This window comes from Myotis lucifugus, unplaced genomic scaffold (assembly GCF_000147115.1).
Source record: "Myotis lucifugus unplaced genomic scaffold, Myoluc2.0 scaffold_1555, whole genome shotgun sequence".
Classification (NCBI taxonomy): Eukaryota; Metazoa; Chordata; class Mammalia; order Chiroptera; family Vespertilionidae; genus Myotis; species Myotis lucifugus.
In genome coordinates this window covers 10,727-24,491 of record NW_005872603.1, presented here as the reverse complement: position 1 = coordinate 24,491, position 13,765 = coordinate 10,727, and the positions used below count along the sequence as shown (strand labels likewise).

At 35.7% G+C, this 13,765-nt stretch overlaps 1 protein-coding gene across 7 annotated transcripts in view; it reads right to left on the bottom strand.

Annotated features, from left to right (window-relative positions):
* LOC102432081 (HEAT repeat-containing protein 5A-like) overlaps nucleotides 1-13,765 on the bottom strand; it is a 51,724-nt gene that overhangs the window by 27,283 nt on the left and 10,676 nt on the right. For 5 of the 7 annotated variants that reach the window (XR_002827534.1, XM_023748571.1, XM_023748567.1 and 2 more), the window contains exons 2-4: nucleotides 3,300-3,483; nucleotides 1,781-1,992; nucleotides 156-264 (exon numbers count right to left, since the gene is read on the bottom strand). Coding sequence is in view for 6 of the 7 variants with exons in the window: in XM_023748571.1 (XP_023604339.1) it covers nucleotides 156-264; nucleotides 1,781-1,992; nucleotides 3,300-3,425 (447 nt within the window). In the remaining variant the exon portion in view is untranslated. Of the gene's footprint in view, nucleotides 1-155; nucleotides 265-1,780; nucleotides 1,993-3,299; nucleotides 3,484-13,765 lie in introns of those variants that run through there. The other 2 variants (XM_023748572.1, XM_023748573.1) reach the window with 2 other exon arrangements.

The following is a 13,765-nucleotide window of genomic DNA, read 5'->3' as shown; positions in this document are numbered from 1 at the left end:
TCCAACTGGTGTTTTGGGTTTCTTAGGATATATTCCTTGAAGTGGGATCACTGGGCCAAATGTTTATTTCTGTACATATTTATGTATGCTTGTCATAGGTAAAGAAACCTATAAAATACTATCTTTTATTTTTGGTCAAACTTGTAGTTACTTACCTCTGCACTCTTCATAGCTTTAAGAATATTCCCAACTGTTTCAGTAAAAGTGTTACTTAATATTCTACCCAACTTCTTGTACAAGGAACCCAAACATACCACAGCAGCACTGAAACAACATTTAAATTAGAAATTAGTCATGAATGGAAATAACAGAAATAAAAAAATAACTTAGAATATGTAAAGGTGACTTTTTAATTTTACTTTTAAAGGATAAAATTTCCCAGAATCTACCCGTTAAATTCTAAGGCATGACACTTAGGTGAGTATCAAATATTACACTTTCTTTTTTTAAAAATTACACACACACACACACACACACACACACATATATATTTTATTTCAGAGAGGGAGAGAGAGATAGAAACATCAATGATGAGAGAGAATCATTGATCGGCTGCTTCCTGCACACCTCCCACTGGCTACTGAGCCCACAACTCAGGCATGTGCCCTCGACTGGAATCAAACCTGGGACCTTTCAGTCCACAGACCAACGCTCTCTATTCACTGAGCCAAACCAGCTTGGGCAAATATTACATTTTCAATAACAAAAAATTTTAAAATATGTATCTTCAATTAATTGAAATCTCAGCCCAAGAATTCCATTCCCTCAAAGCTTTTATATATTAGACTAGAGGCCCAGTGCATGACACTCGTGCACGGGGGGGGGGGGGGGGGAAGGGGGGGGTACCCCCCTCTACCTGGGCTGGTCCCTCTCGCAGTCTGGGACCCCTTGGGGGATGTCCACCTGCCAGCTTAGGCCCGTTCCCCGCTCCTAAGCTGGCAGGTGGACATCCCCGAGGGGTCCTTAGTGCTGCCACAGAGGCGAGAGAGGCTCCTGCCACTGCTGCTGCGCTCGCCAGCCATGAGCCAGCTTCTGGCTGAGCGGTGCTCCCCCTGTGGGAGCACACTGTCCACCAGGGGGCAGCTCCTATGTTGAGCATCTGCCCCCTGGTGATCAGTGCGCATCATAGCGACCAGTCGTTCTGCTGTTTGGTCGATTTGCATATTAGGGTTTTATTATAGAGGATACTTAAAGACAGTCTTAAAGGTAAAAGATAAGAAAAGCAATAATATTCTCAAGTCTGAAAACTACCAGAAAATATATTCTGATATAAGCTAAAATTAAATCAACAAAAATTTCTATGAAATTACTATTGTGGAATTATACATGGCAAATCAACTTCCCTAAAAACACAGGTAATAAAAATGAAATGAATTCTATAGAGAAAGAAACTAAGCTGCTATTTTTAGGATCTTAGAAGAGTATTTTTCTATGACATTTACTATTAATTTTAACTATTAAGAACTAATACACTAAAAGGACATCTAAAACATGCATGAAGAATTTAAAATACCTTTGCTTAAATATTCAATTGCTAAAATTTTAGTGCGTCAGTTTTCATTTCTAAATCTAGACTTCAAATATGTCTAAAATATTTTTTTAAAAAACTCTTTCTCAGTCAATAGGAATATGTTAGATTATTTTTAAAGTTGGATTTAAAAATAAGTAAAAAATTTATATTTAGCTTCAAAATAATTATTAAGTAGTTTGGGTTATTTATTAAAATGATATTATAAGGAAGCACTATTTAATTCTTGTTCCGTTTTAATATCTAACTTACAGTTTAGTGGGAAGGTAACTTGGAGAGTCATCTTTGCTACGAATAAGATCATTACATTTATCGATTGTCTCATAGACAGAGAATGTGTCTCCAATACCATAAAGAATGCCTAGATTCTTAGCAAGAAGTTTGCGGGTAGGAGGCCCTGGGGAGCTGTTCAACAAAGACAGGAGCTGCTCAACAAGAGTCTTCTGTTTCTCCTTCACATCACTCTAGAAAGGAAGGTAACAAAAAGATAATTCAAGTCAACATAATTACATGTAATCCTCTATTTTTTTCCATATATTGAAGAACTAAAGGCTCTAGAAAAGTGTAAAATTATTTTGATTAAAAATTACAAGTAAATTGGTGGTGTGATCTTCATTATCACATGAATAGGTAGTTAGTTGCCCTGCTGGTTATTTCCACAAAAATATTCTGGACCACAATATACTGGAGTCTCTGTGAACAAAGACAATGGCTCTATTTCTCCTACATCTTTCTTCTTATGTTTGAAAGGTAGAGCAAATTTATATTTCAATAAGAGCTTCTTAGTTACTAAGCTCCCACCCCATATATAGTTGCATAATAAGCAACAACCTATAATCCAGTATCAGTGTTGACCTTGTAATGGTTACTTGTTTTACTCAGATCCTTTTCTAAGTTCAGTGCAATTTTCTTTTTGCAAGCTTATGCCCCTCAATGCCAATAATGTTACTCCAGTTTATGTGTCTTCTCTCTCAAAAAGGAATGCAGAATATCATTACAATGGTAATGGTATTTAGATGCTCACCAAGACTTAAACTTCCAGAGTGAATCATCTGTTCATTTAGTGTATGGATTTTGTCTTTTGTTAAATTCTAAACGTCTCCATAAATAGTGTCTTTGTACCTCTTCTGCATTACAAATACTATTGTTATTTTGTAGAATATCCTTATATTTAGAGGTATGCAGAAAGTATTTAGAAGTAAAGCAGAACTTCACATGGCTCAGTAAATCAATAGGTCAATCAAATATGGCAAAATATTAATAACTGCTGAATGTATACGAAGGGTATGAGTGATGAGTGTTCTTTTTTTGTACCCATTTTATAAGCTTTTAAAAGAGAATATGTTTACTCAATGACTCTCCCATTAAAGGGTCCACACCTTTCTTTAAATTGAAACTCCTATGACATTATTTAGCACTATACTACACGGCTTCACGCATATGGAGGTAAATAAAGTATACAGGGCTTCATGCATATGGAGGTACATAAAGTATAGGATATAATGAAAATATAATCTAATACAGTGTAATCTGTAGTTAGTTTCTGAAATATTTTTGAGTAATATAAAAAATATGGGCTAATTTTTATTGCTTTTTTGAACAGAATAAATAAACTTCCTGTAACATTTCATTATAAAGTCTTAATAAGATCTAGCATTTGAAAGCTAATTTAGGTTATTCTGAACAGAACTAGAAAAGCAAACCAAAGGAACAAAATATTATCTGGCTTAAAGAAAAACAAACAAAAACCAGTTTTTGTAGTTTTACCTACCCTGCTGGTTGCTAGCAAGAGCTTTTCCAAATATCTCAACCAATCAAAAATGAACTCTGCCTTCTGAACTTCACCTAGTTGATTGCATGCTTCTTCATTCAGCAATAAGCTATGAGCTAATTCCATTCCTTGCAGAAAATTCTAACTGGTCTCAATTGTTCTTATTAAACATCAGTCAATACACCTAAGGAAAAAACAGAGGAAAATAACATTTTAAAATGAGAGTGAAAAGGAAGGAAATCTTCCACAGAATAGCATAAAGCATCATTAAATAGAGACATCTTTTATAACAGCTCTAGGGAGAAACTGGGAAAATCCCAATACTAAACTCCTGCTCACAAAGACATAAAATCCATTGTTGTATTCTCTACTCCTTATTTAGGAAGCTGACAGGCAAAATAGAGTAGCATTATTGACATTCATATGCAAAAGTGTGCTAACCAGAGAGACATTCCATTAAAATTCTGAAAATTTTGAGGTTAGACTATTCAAGTGCTCCATTGTAGTACAGTAAACTTTACACTTTGTGGACCTCTATTTAATGAACTTCGAATATACTGGGCAAAATTTCCAGTCCGTATGTCATACGTGAAGATTAACACCTTGTTAATTTAAAAATGCTTTTAACCAAGATTTGCTCATAATTAAATTTAACAGGCTACTCTTTTGTTATTAATTCACTGTTATTTTTAAACAAATTTTAGCAAATGGATCAATGTTGGAAAAAACACTGTAGTAATTTTGCCAACATGAATAAATATTACATATCTACAATTAGAGTCTACATATTTAAATCCAAGAGTCACCATGCTTGTAAACAATGTTCGGTGAATGATTGGCATGTGATCCCATCACATCCAACACGGTAATTGGTTCTGTTGTCAGTAATTGGTTCTGCTGTTGGGAGGAGTGACTTTCTGCAGCAGTTTTAACACATTGCCAGCTGATGGTCCCATGGGCACTAAGCCACACCCAGCCGTGTGCAGTCACTTGCGTAACTGGTGAATGCACCCATTTACTAGACCTATTCAGTATAAATTTAAAATTACAGTAATACATATAGAAAACTTTTCTGTGATATTAAACTTTTCATACATAATCAGTTTTCATTACACAAATGTGTCTACATAAGTAAAAACAGGTAAACTGACTAATTTGTCAATTTCTTAACGTACACATTCAGAAGACCTACTTTATTATATAACAGACTTTTGCCCGAATTAGTCCGTTATATCTAGGTCTTACTGCATAAAAATGGGTCATGGGTGCATATTAACAGATATCTAGACCTCCTACTAAAACTTTATAGGAAAGCTTCACATCTCCCTGGGCTTTACCCAGGAAGATATGCAGTCATTTACCTGGAGATCCAAACCAGGAGCAGAAGGTATTATTCCCGTTAGCATCTGTTCCCCTAGCCTAGTAAGACTCTGCTTGTAGCTTGAGGCTAGCAGTTCTGGGAAAGAGTTCCAACTCAACCAGTAGTCTCCTTATCTCTGTGAGCCTTGTGAAAGTAAACTCCTGTTTTAGAAGGCACCTGGATGTTGTCCAAGGATTGCAGCAATAAAAACCATATCTGCTCTGACCCAGATCCAATGTAGCATTCACTTTGTTGTAGCAAATAATCAACAAAGGACAGAGGAGGTTTCGTTTTGTTTTTAAATTCATGAGCATCTCCTGAACATACCCTAGTGCCTTTCCGGAATACAAATAACATAAAGTGTGTGTACACACACACACACTCACACACACACTTACCAACTTATAAGACGACACTGTGATTATGAAATTTTTAATTTTTAGAATGTGCATGCTCAAGTATGTATTGGTAAAGTAGCATGATGTCTGCAACTCATTTTCAAATGGTTTAGCAATTAGTCAGCCAGAAAATTTGGCAAAATGTTAACAGTTGAATGTTGGTAGTGGGTATGTGAGTTATCTTTTTACTATCCTTTAATTTTTCTGTATTTTTTAAAAGGTCATGGTAAGTTGGAAAAAATTATTGAAGAAAATAAATTTAAAAACACACAAGCTGACTTTTAAAAACAAATCGTTAGTATTACATATAGGAGTGACAGATATCAATAAGAATATTAAACACCAGAGAAGGAACCATATACGTAATAGATGAGCACTCTTACAGATGTAATACATCTGTAATACTTTCAACAATGAAGATAAATTTTTTTAAAAAGAAATACAGGAATTTTATTTTTTTAATTCTTTTTTTTTTTTTTTAAATATATTTTATTGATTTTTTTACAGAGAGGAAGGGAGAGGGATAGAGAGTTAGAAACATCAATGAGAGAGAAACACTGACCAGCTGCCTCCTGCACACCTCCTACTGGGGATGTGCCCGCAACCAAGGTACATGCCCTTGACCGGAATCGAACCTGGGACCTTTCAGTCCGCAGGCCGACGCTCTATCCACTGAGCCAAACCGGTTTGGCAAAGATGAGTATTCTTATTCAAGTATCAAAACTAAGTTTGAGCCCTGGCCAGTGTGGTTCAGTGGATAGAGTATCAGCCCACACATGGAAGAGTGGTGGGTTTGATTCTGGTCAAGGGCATGTACTTGGGTTGCAGGTGTTGATCCCAGCCTCCGTGGGGGTGTGTACAGGAGGCAACCAATCGATGTTTCTCTCTCACATCAATGTTTCTCTCTCTCTCTCCTTATTCCCTTCCACTCTCTAAAAATCAATTGAAAAAAATATCCTCGGGTGAGGATAACAAAACAAACACTAAGTTTGATATATTATAAATAAAACTCCAAGCTAAACATAAACAGGTCATTGGAACTGCACAGAAATATAGACAGAATGCTACAGGTAATTAAACTAAAACATGTAAAATATATAGTTCATATTCCTTAAACAAATTTCAATCTTTTATAGAGAAGCCAGTAAGTAAAGATGTATTAGAAAATCAGATGGGAGACATGGAGAAGGTTTCCCGTTTCCTTCTTTCCTCTCTCCCTTTCCCTCCCTCCCTCCTTCCTTCCTTTCCTTCTTTTCCTCCCTTTCATTGTTTTTTCTCCCAGAGAGTTTACTGGTATAAAATTACCTACAGTATTAGGTCATCATAATTATTAAATAACAGAAAAGAGTCTCTTTTAAAGACAGTAGTCACAAACTAATACCCCATTAACCAAAGTTGGCTTGTAATGAATTAGGAAAAAAGATTAGTTACAAATATTTAAACGTAAGATTTACATAAATACCTGGGTCCATGTTCCCATATAGTGCCTCTTAGAGGAGCAGGGACTCTTGAACAGGCCACAGTTGCCACCTGGCCTGCACTATTCATTTACATTATTTGCAGACTTCTATGGGTATTTAAATTTTCAACTCCTACTGCATCCTCTGGCTTGGGCCCATCGTCTAAATTCTGACTGTGATGCTGCCCCTGAGGCCACAAAACAGGCTTTACCCATCCACCAAATGTCTCCTCATGCCTGTGTGCCGCGTTATCTCTCAATCAGCCCTGTCCGCCTGCCAATACCATCCATGACCTACCACTGAAAATCCTCAAGAAAAGTACATATTAGGTTATTTTCAGAAATGTCAATTTTAAGGAACAAGGACAATACAAACAATGGCGTTAACAAAATCACTTTACTGGACACATGAATTTTAGCTTCTTGTTTTAAAAAAAACTCTTTCCTTTCTTAAATTAGCAAAGGGAATTGACCAAAACATATACAATTAAGGATAAAGGTAATAAATGCTAGAGAAATAATTTCTGGAAGAAACCTAATGAACAGAAGGAGAAAAGCAATGTCTATGACTGTGTAAGGGAAAAAAATAACCTCAATGTCATAGAGAAAATTTCTTATAACCACCAGGCAAGTCAAAATCCTATCGTAAGAATCAAATTACCCTTTTTGAGGTCATTACGACTGCTGAAAAGACATTTTTTCCCCTTAGGCAGCAGCAATATTGTGGTGTAAAATGATCTATCAAGAAGCAAAATAGCTAACACAATGCAATAATAAATAATTCAGTAAAAAGCTTGAGATCATAAGTAGGGCATAAAGTTATCTCCAAGGCCCTCAATACATTTCTCATATAAATGACACCTAAAAGAAGTAGACAATTCATATTGGTAATCCCATATCTAAAACCCCAAGTCTAAAATGCACCTGTGACCCCCTAGTGTGCACTGTCAATGAGATAAATAACTGCATTTTGCAAATAACATACCCCTGCTCTTATCTGAAGTTTCACTTTAGGAAGATGACTACAATGCAATCTATCTACTATACATTTTAATATAACCACAACCTTGCTTATATAAACATCTAGAGAACGCTTATTTTTCAAAATTGTCCATGTTTCTGTAGAAATTACAAAGTGATTAGTTTATTAAAAGTAAATTTAGCAAAATATTTTTCAAATTAGTTATGTTACTTAAAAAAAGATTTCATAAAACTGCTGCTCCCACCTTATTTTTGACAGGAGCTAATATTTTTTGACCACTTAGTATACTCTAGGCACTACAGTAATGTTTTACTAGTACATTTTCTTGAGTAATATGAAAACTGTCCATAAGGTGGCTATTTTTATTAGCCTTATTTTAAGATGAGGAAACTGAGTCACAGAGAAGCTAAGATGATGCCAGTCCTGACAGAAAGTGTTAACATAATTTTCTCTATCTAGGGTTTACAGATCTATTTTAGTAGAGATGGGAAATAGGTTGAAATTCGTTGGGGGGTGAGGGGGAGTCTCCCTAATCTTTTTGGTCATTTTAGTTTCTTAAAATGATTTATTATATCATTTTGAGAAGGGAAAAGAGGAAAATCACAAATAATCAAAGAGAACATCAAACACAAAATAGGTTTGTTGGATTGGTTTGTTAGCCTTTTCTTTCCAGAGCACAAAAAAGACCAATTTACAGAATGAACCAGCCACTAGGCAGTAAATGGAACTAATTCTAGCAAGCATCAAGTGCTTAAGGTTCTGAAACATGTCTCATACTTAAATTTCCATTACTTTTCTTTGGCTTTCATTTCTCTAAAAGATATTACAATAGCTTCAAATCAGCCTCTAGTTTCTCATTTTGTTCAAAAAGCATAAAATGAGCCCCAAAACCCTCTCAAGAATCTCCAAATGTTCAGGAAACATACATAAATCTTAAAATCCAAATCTTTTTAAAAAAATCAACAACACAAGAGACAAAACCGGAATTAGCTTTAATTTAGAAAAAAAGCTGGGTCATTTTAGCCTGACCTGAGATTCCCTTTGACCTGTGACTCAGGCTTTGCAAAATTATAGGTTACAAAATAGGAAGCCAGAAGTTACACAGAGCATCACGCTTAAGATGCTGCCTTAAGGAGACCTGCCCTGGTAGAAAGAAAAAGAGGTCTTTTTGTTACTGTATTTTAAACATCCTGAGACACAGTCCTAAAATTGGTTTGCTGACGCCCCCCACTAGGGATTGAGCCAAAAACCCAAGCATGTGCCCTACCTGGGAATTGAACCATGACCTCAACCACTGAGCCACACCAGCTGGGCTATCTTGATTTTTAAAGCTTATCTGTATTTATTCCATCTTTGAGTCTGAAATATCTTGCTTTTTTCTACAATAAACTCACTATTTTAAAATTCATCTAAGAAAAATCACTTCCTTCAGGAAGCCTTTCATGATTAATTACCCTATTCTTGTACTGTCTCCTTTGGTATAGCATTTTTTCATTATTATAGTTATGTTTCTTAAAATAATGTTTGGCTTCTCTAGCCATCCATCCATCACTTAAGACTATAAGATTCTCCTATTTTTTTTTTCCAAATCATGATTCAAAAATCTTAACAGTGATTCTCAGATAGCATTGTGGGTAATGTTTTTTCTCTGGTCTCCAAATTTTTAGTGAATTAAAATACTTTAAAATGAAATTCTTAAAAACCAATAAACAAACTAAATCTCTGTTAGATTCCTAACTTGACTCCCAAATCACAAGATAACAATGGTAGCTATTGTTCACTGAGCCAGGAACTTATTTAAGTGCTTAACTCATATCTCATCATCGCAAGGAAGAAAGCATGAAGATATCATTGGTCCCTATTTTATGGATGAAGGAACTATTAAGATGCCAGTAAATACAGGGAGCAGAGCTGAAGTGAACCCAGATTTTCCTGGCAACAAAGCTCATTCTCTTTATTCTAGGAAGCCTTTCCACCGGTTGGGGGAGGGCAGTGTTTTTACATTAAGATGCAAGGGACACTTCAATTTAAAAAAAAAAAAAAGATGTAAGGAACAAAATGTGTGGGACAAATAGGGCATGGGGTGGAAGTTGGACACATATTTGGGGGCTCTTTCTCTACCAATATCTACCTACATCTTTCAGTAAACCACAAAATCAGCTTCATCTCCCAACTCCTTCAAGGAAAAAAGTCAAACAATTAAAAAGGGAGTGTTGGGAAAATAACAAAGGGAACAAGAGATGAGGTATATAAACTGTTAAAAATTAAAAGAAGCTAAAATTAAAGATATCAGACCTGTAACAATGTAGACTAGTAGTTCTCAACTCTAGCTGCTTTAAAGAAATACCAAAGTTGAGCCTAAATCAACTGAATTATAATCTCTGAAGGCTGGGGTGCTGTGATAAATGAATTTTTCATTTACTCCTCATACCACTACCATAAACATCTACTAGCACTATTAATTTATAAATAAAAATACTGAGACTAGACAATATAGATGATTTTAATAGCTGCTTAGTGCCCACTACTCTCCTCTAATTCATCTAAGAAATATTTATCCTGATCATGATTTTTAGATAAGCCCATAGCAACTAAAACTGCTCTTCTATCCGCAGCAAGAAAGTGACAATAAAATTCAAACTTATGATATTATTTGGTTTGAACTTAATTTTAGTCTAATTCTCTGTAACAACCCTAAAAATAAATCCGTTATTATCAGTTAATATTTTATTTTTCATTGCATCAATATTTTATTATTTTTTTTATTGCTAAAAGTATTACAAAGGGTATTACATATGTGTCCTTCCCCGCCCCCCCGCCCTCGACAATCCCCTGGCCTCCCCTACCCCCGTTGTCTTGTGTCCATTAGTTATGCTTATATGCATACATACAAGTCTTCGGTTGATCTCTTACCCCCCTCCCTCCTGCCCCCCAACCCTCCCTGGCCTTCCCGCTGCAGTTTGACAATCAGTTTGAGGCAGCTCTGCCTCTGTATCTATTATTGTTCAAAAGTTTGTAATGGTCTTTATTATCCATGAATGAGTGAGATCATGTGGTATTTTTCCTTCATTGACTGGCTTATTTCACTTAGCATAATGCTCTCCAGTTCCATCCATGCTGTTGCAAATGGTAAGAGTTCCTTCTTTTTTACAGCAGCATAGTATTCCATCGTGTAGGTGTACTACCACAGTTTTCTAATCCATTCATCTACTGATGGGCACTTAGGCTGTTTCCAGATCTTAGCTATGGTGAATTGTGCTGCTATGAACATATGGGTGCACATATCCTTTCTGATTGGTGTTTCTGGTTTCTTGGGATATATTCCTAGAAGTGGGATCACAGGGTCAAATGGGAGTTCCATTTTTAGTTTTTTGAGGAAACTCCATACTGTCTTCCATAGTGGCTGCATCAGTTAATATTTTAAATGTGAGGTATACAATAATGATTTAAGCTCAGTAAGAATTTGTTAGCTGAATTTTCAGGTTCAAAATTACATATACATCAAATCTAAATATGAGAAGTATAAAAACTGTTATAGCCAATACTGAGATTTTAGAAAAGTTAAGCTTTATAGTGACAGTACAAATAGGTTCAACTCTTTTGGAAAACATAATGTATCACAAGTCATAAAAATATCATAACCATTTGACAAAAGTATCCAGTTTTGAAAATCCATGGTAAAGAAAAAAAGTACCAGAAGGATAAGTGTTGATTATAGCACTATAAAAATGAAAACTGGAAACTTGCAAGTCCAATGTTAGAGAAATGGTTAAATAAGTTTGACATATTCAAAGAATATTAGGCTCTCATTAAAAATTTTAATTATGAAAACTACAAGTGCAGGAGGTTTACATGTTAAGAGAATGTCCTATAGGTAGGCAGTATTTTCTAAAGAATGTTCTGTAGAACAGTACCAAAGAATAAGAATAAATGTTATGTGTGTAGGGGGGAGGGTCCAAATCCAAATACTGATGGGTAATGCCAAGTAGCAGTTTTCTTTCCTTGATAGCATCTCCAAACATGCGATATGGCAGTTTGCAGATGCTATTTCTCAATATATTTTAACTACAGACCTCTCCCTGACCTCTACCTTTCTTGTTTTTCTCCTGCTAGAAATCTTGTGAAATTGGTGGTCTACAGAACATGATTTTTGAAATACTAGTCATTAAATACTATTGTAAGTAAAAAAAAAATTTTTTTAAGTCCTTTTTGTTCTTACTATGATGAAATTTTTATTAGAAGTAGAATATGAAACAAGTCAATATCAAACTTCTACTTAAAAGTGGCCATTTCTGGTTTAATATTTTGGTACAAATTATCTAAAAATCAGAATTCTAAATATAAGCAGACAATCTTCTGAAATATGAATAAACAAAGAAAAGATAGTTTTAATTAACCTAGTATATTTAAGATTTATTAGTTCACATAAAATTTGTTATTTATACTTTTAATTAAGTTTCACATCACACCCTTTCTGAACTAAATATATTTTTAAATATATATATAGAGCCCAACTGGCATGGCTCAGTGGTTGAGCATCGACCTATGAACCAAGAGGTCACGGTTCCATTCCCAGTCAGAGCACGGGTTTCAGGCTCGATCCCCAGGAGGTAGCCGATTAATGATTCTCTCTTATCATTGATGTTTCTCTCTCCCTCTCCCTTCCTCTCTGAAATCAATAAAAATATATTTAATATATATTTATATAAAATATATTTACATATAGCACTCTATATTTTAAAATTTGATTTTTGGAATTCTGAATACAAATTCCCATAAAACCAATTTAATCCATGTTTCTTTCTTTCTTTTTTAATATATATTTTATTGATTTTTTACAGAGAGGAAGGGAGAAGGATAGAGTTAGAAACATCGATGACAGGAAACATCGATCAGCTGCCTCCTGCACGCCCTCTACTGGGGATGTGCCCGCAACCAAGGTACATGCCCTTGACCGGAATCGAACCTGGGACCCTTCAGTCCGCAGGCCGACGCTCTATCCACTGAGCCAAACCGGTTAGGGCTAATCCACGTTTCTTAAGTCATATATAAAATTCTAACTTCACAGCCAGTCGGCCTGGAGGTCAAATCCCTCTAGTATTAACTACAACAATCAAGGCTTAACTACAACAAGACTGCGCACAAAGACCACTAGGGGGTGCACCAAGAAAGCGTAAAAAATGCGGAGACAAAGAAACAGGACAAAACTATCAAGGGAGGATATTGAGTTCAGAACCACACTCTTGAGGTCTCTCAAGAGGCTTCTAGAGTCTGTCGATAAACTTGATGAGATGTACAGGAAATCTAATGAGACCCTCGATGGTGTGATAAAGGACCATCTAGAAAGTAAGCATACACTGACTGAAATAAAGAATATTATACAGACTCCAAACAGCAGACCAGAGGAGCGCAAGAATCAAGTCAAAGATCTGAAATGCGAAGAAGCAAAAAACACCCAACCGGAAAAGCAAAATGAAAAAAGAACCCAAAAATACGAAGATAGTGTAAGGAGCCTCTGGGACAGCTTCAAACGTACCAACATCAGAATTATAGGGGTACCAGAAGATGAGAGAGAGCAAGATATTGAAAACCTATTTGAAGAAATAATGACAGAGAACTTCCCCTACCTGGTGAAAGAAATAGACTTACAGGTCCAGGAAGCGCAGAGAACCCCAAACAAAAGGAATCCAAAGAGGACCACACCAAGACACATCATCATTAAAATGCCAAGAGCAAAAGACAAAGAGAGAATCTTAAAAGCAGCAAGACAAAGAAACTCAGTTACCTACAAGGGAATACCCATACGACTGTCAGCTGATTTCTCAACAGAAACTTTGCAGGCCAGAAGGGAGTGGCAAGAAATATTCAAAGTCATGAATGCCAAGAACCTACAACCAAGATTACTTTATCCAGCAAAGCTATCATTCAGAATTGAAGGTCAGATAAAGAGCTTCACAGATAAGGAAAAGCTAAAGGAGTTCATCACCACCAAACCAGTATTATATGAAATGCTGAAAGGTATCCTTTAAGAAGAGGAAGAAGAAGAAAAAGGTAAAGATACAAATTATGAACAACAAATATGCATCTATCAACAAGTGAATCTAAGAATCAAGTGAATAAATAACCTGATGTACAGAATGAACTGGTGATTATAATAGAATCAGGGGCATAGAAAGGGAATGGACTGACTATTCTTGGGGGGAAAAGGGGTGTGGGAGATGCGGGAAGAGACTGGACAAAAATCGTGCACCTATGGATGAGGACAGT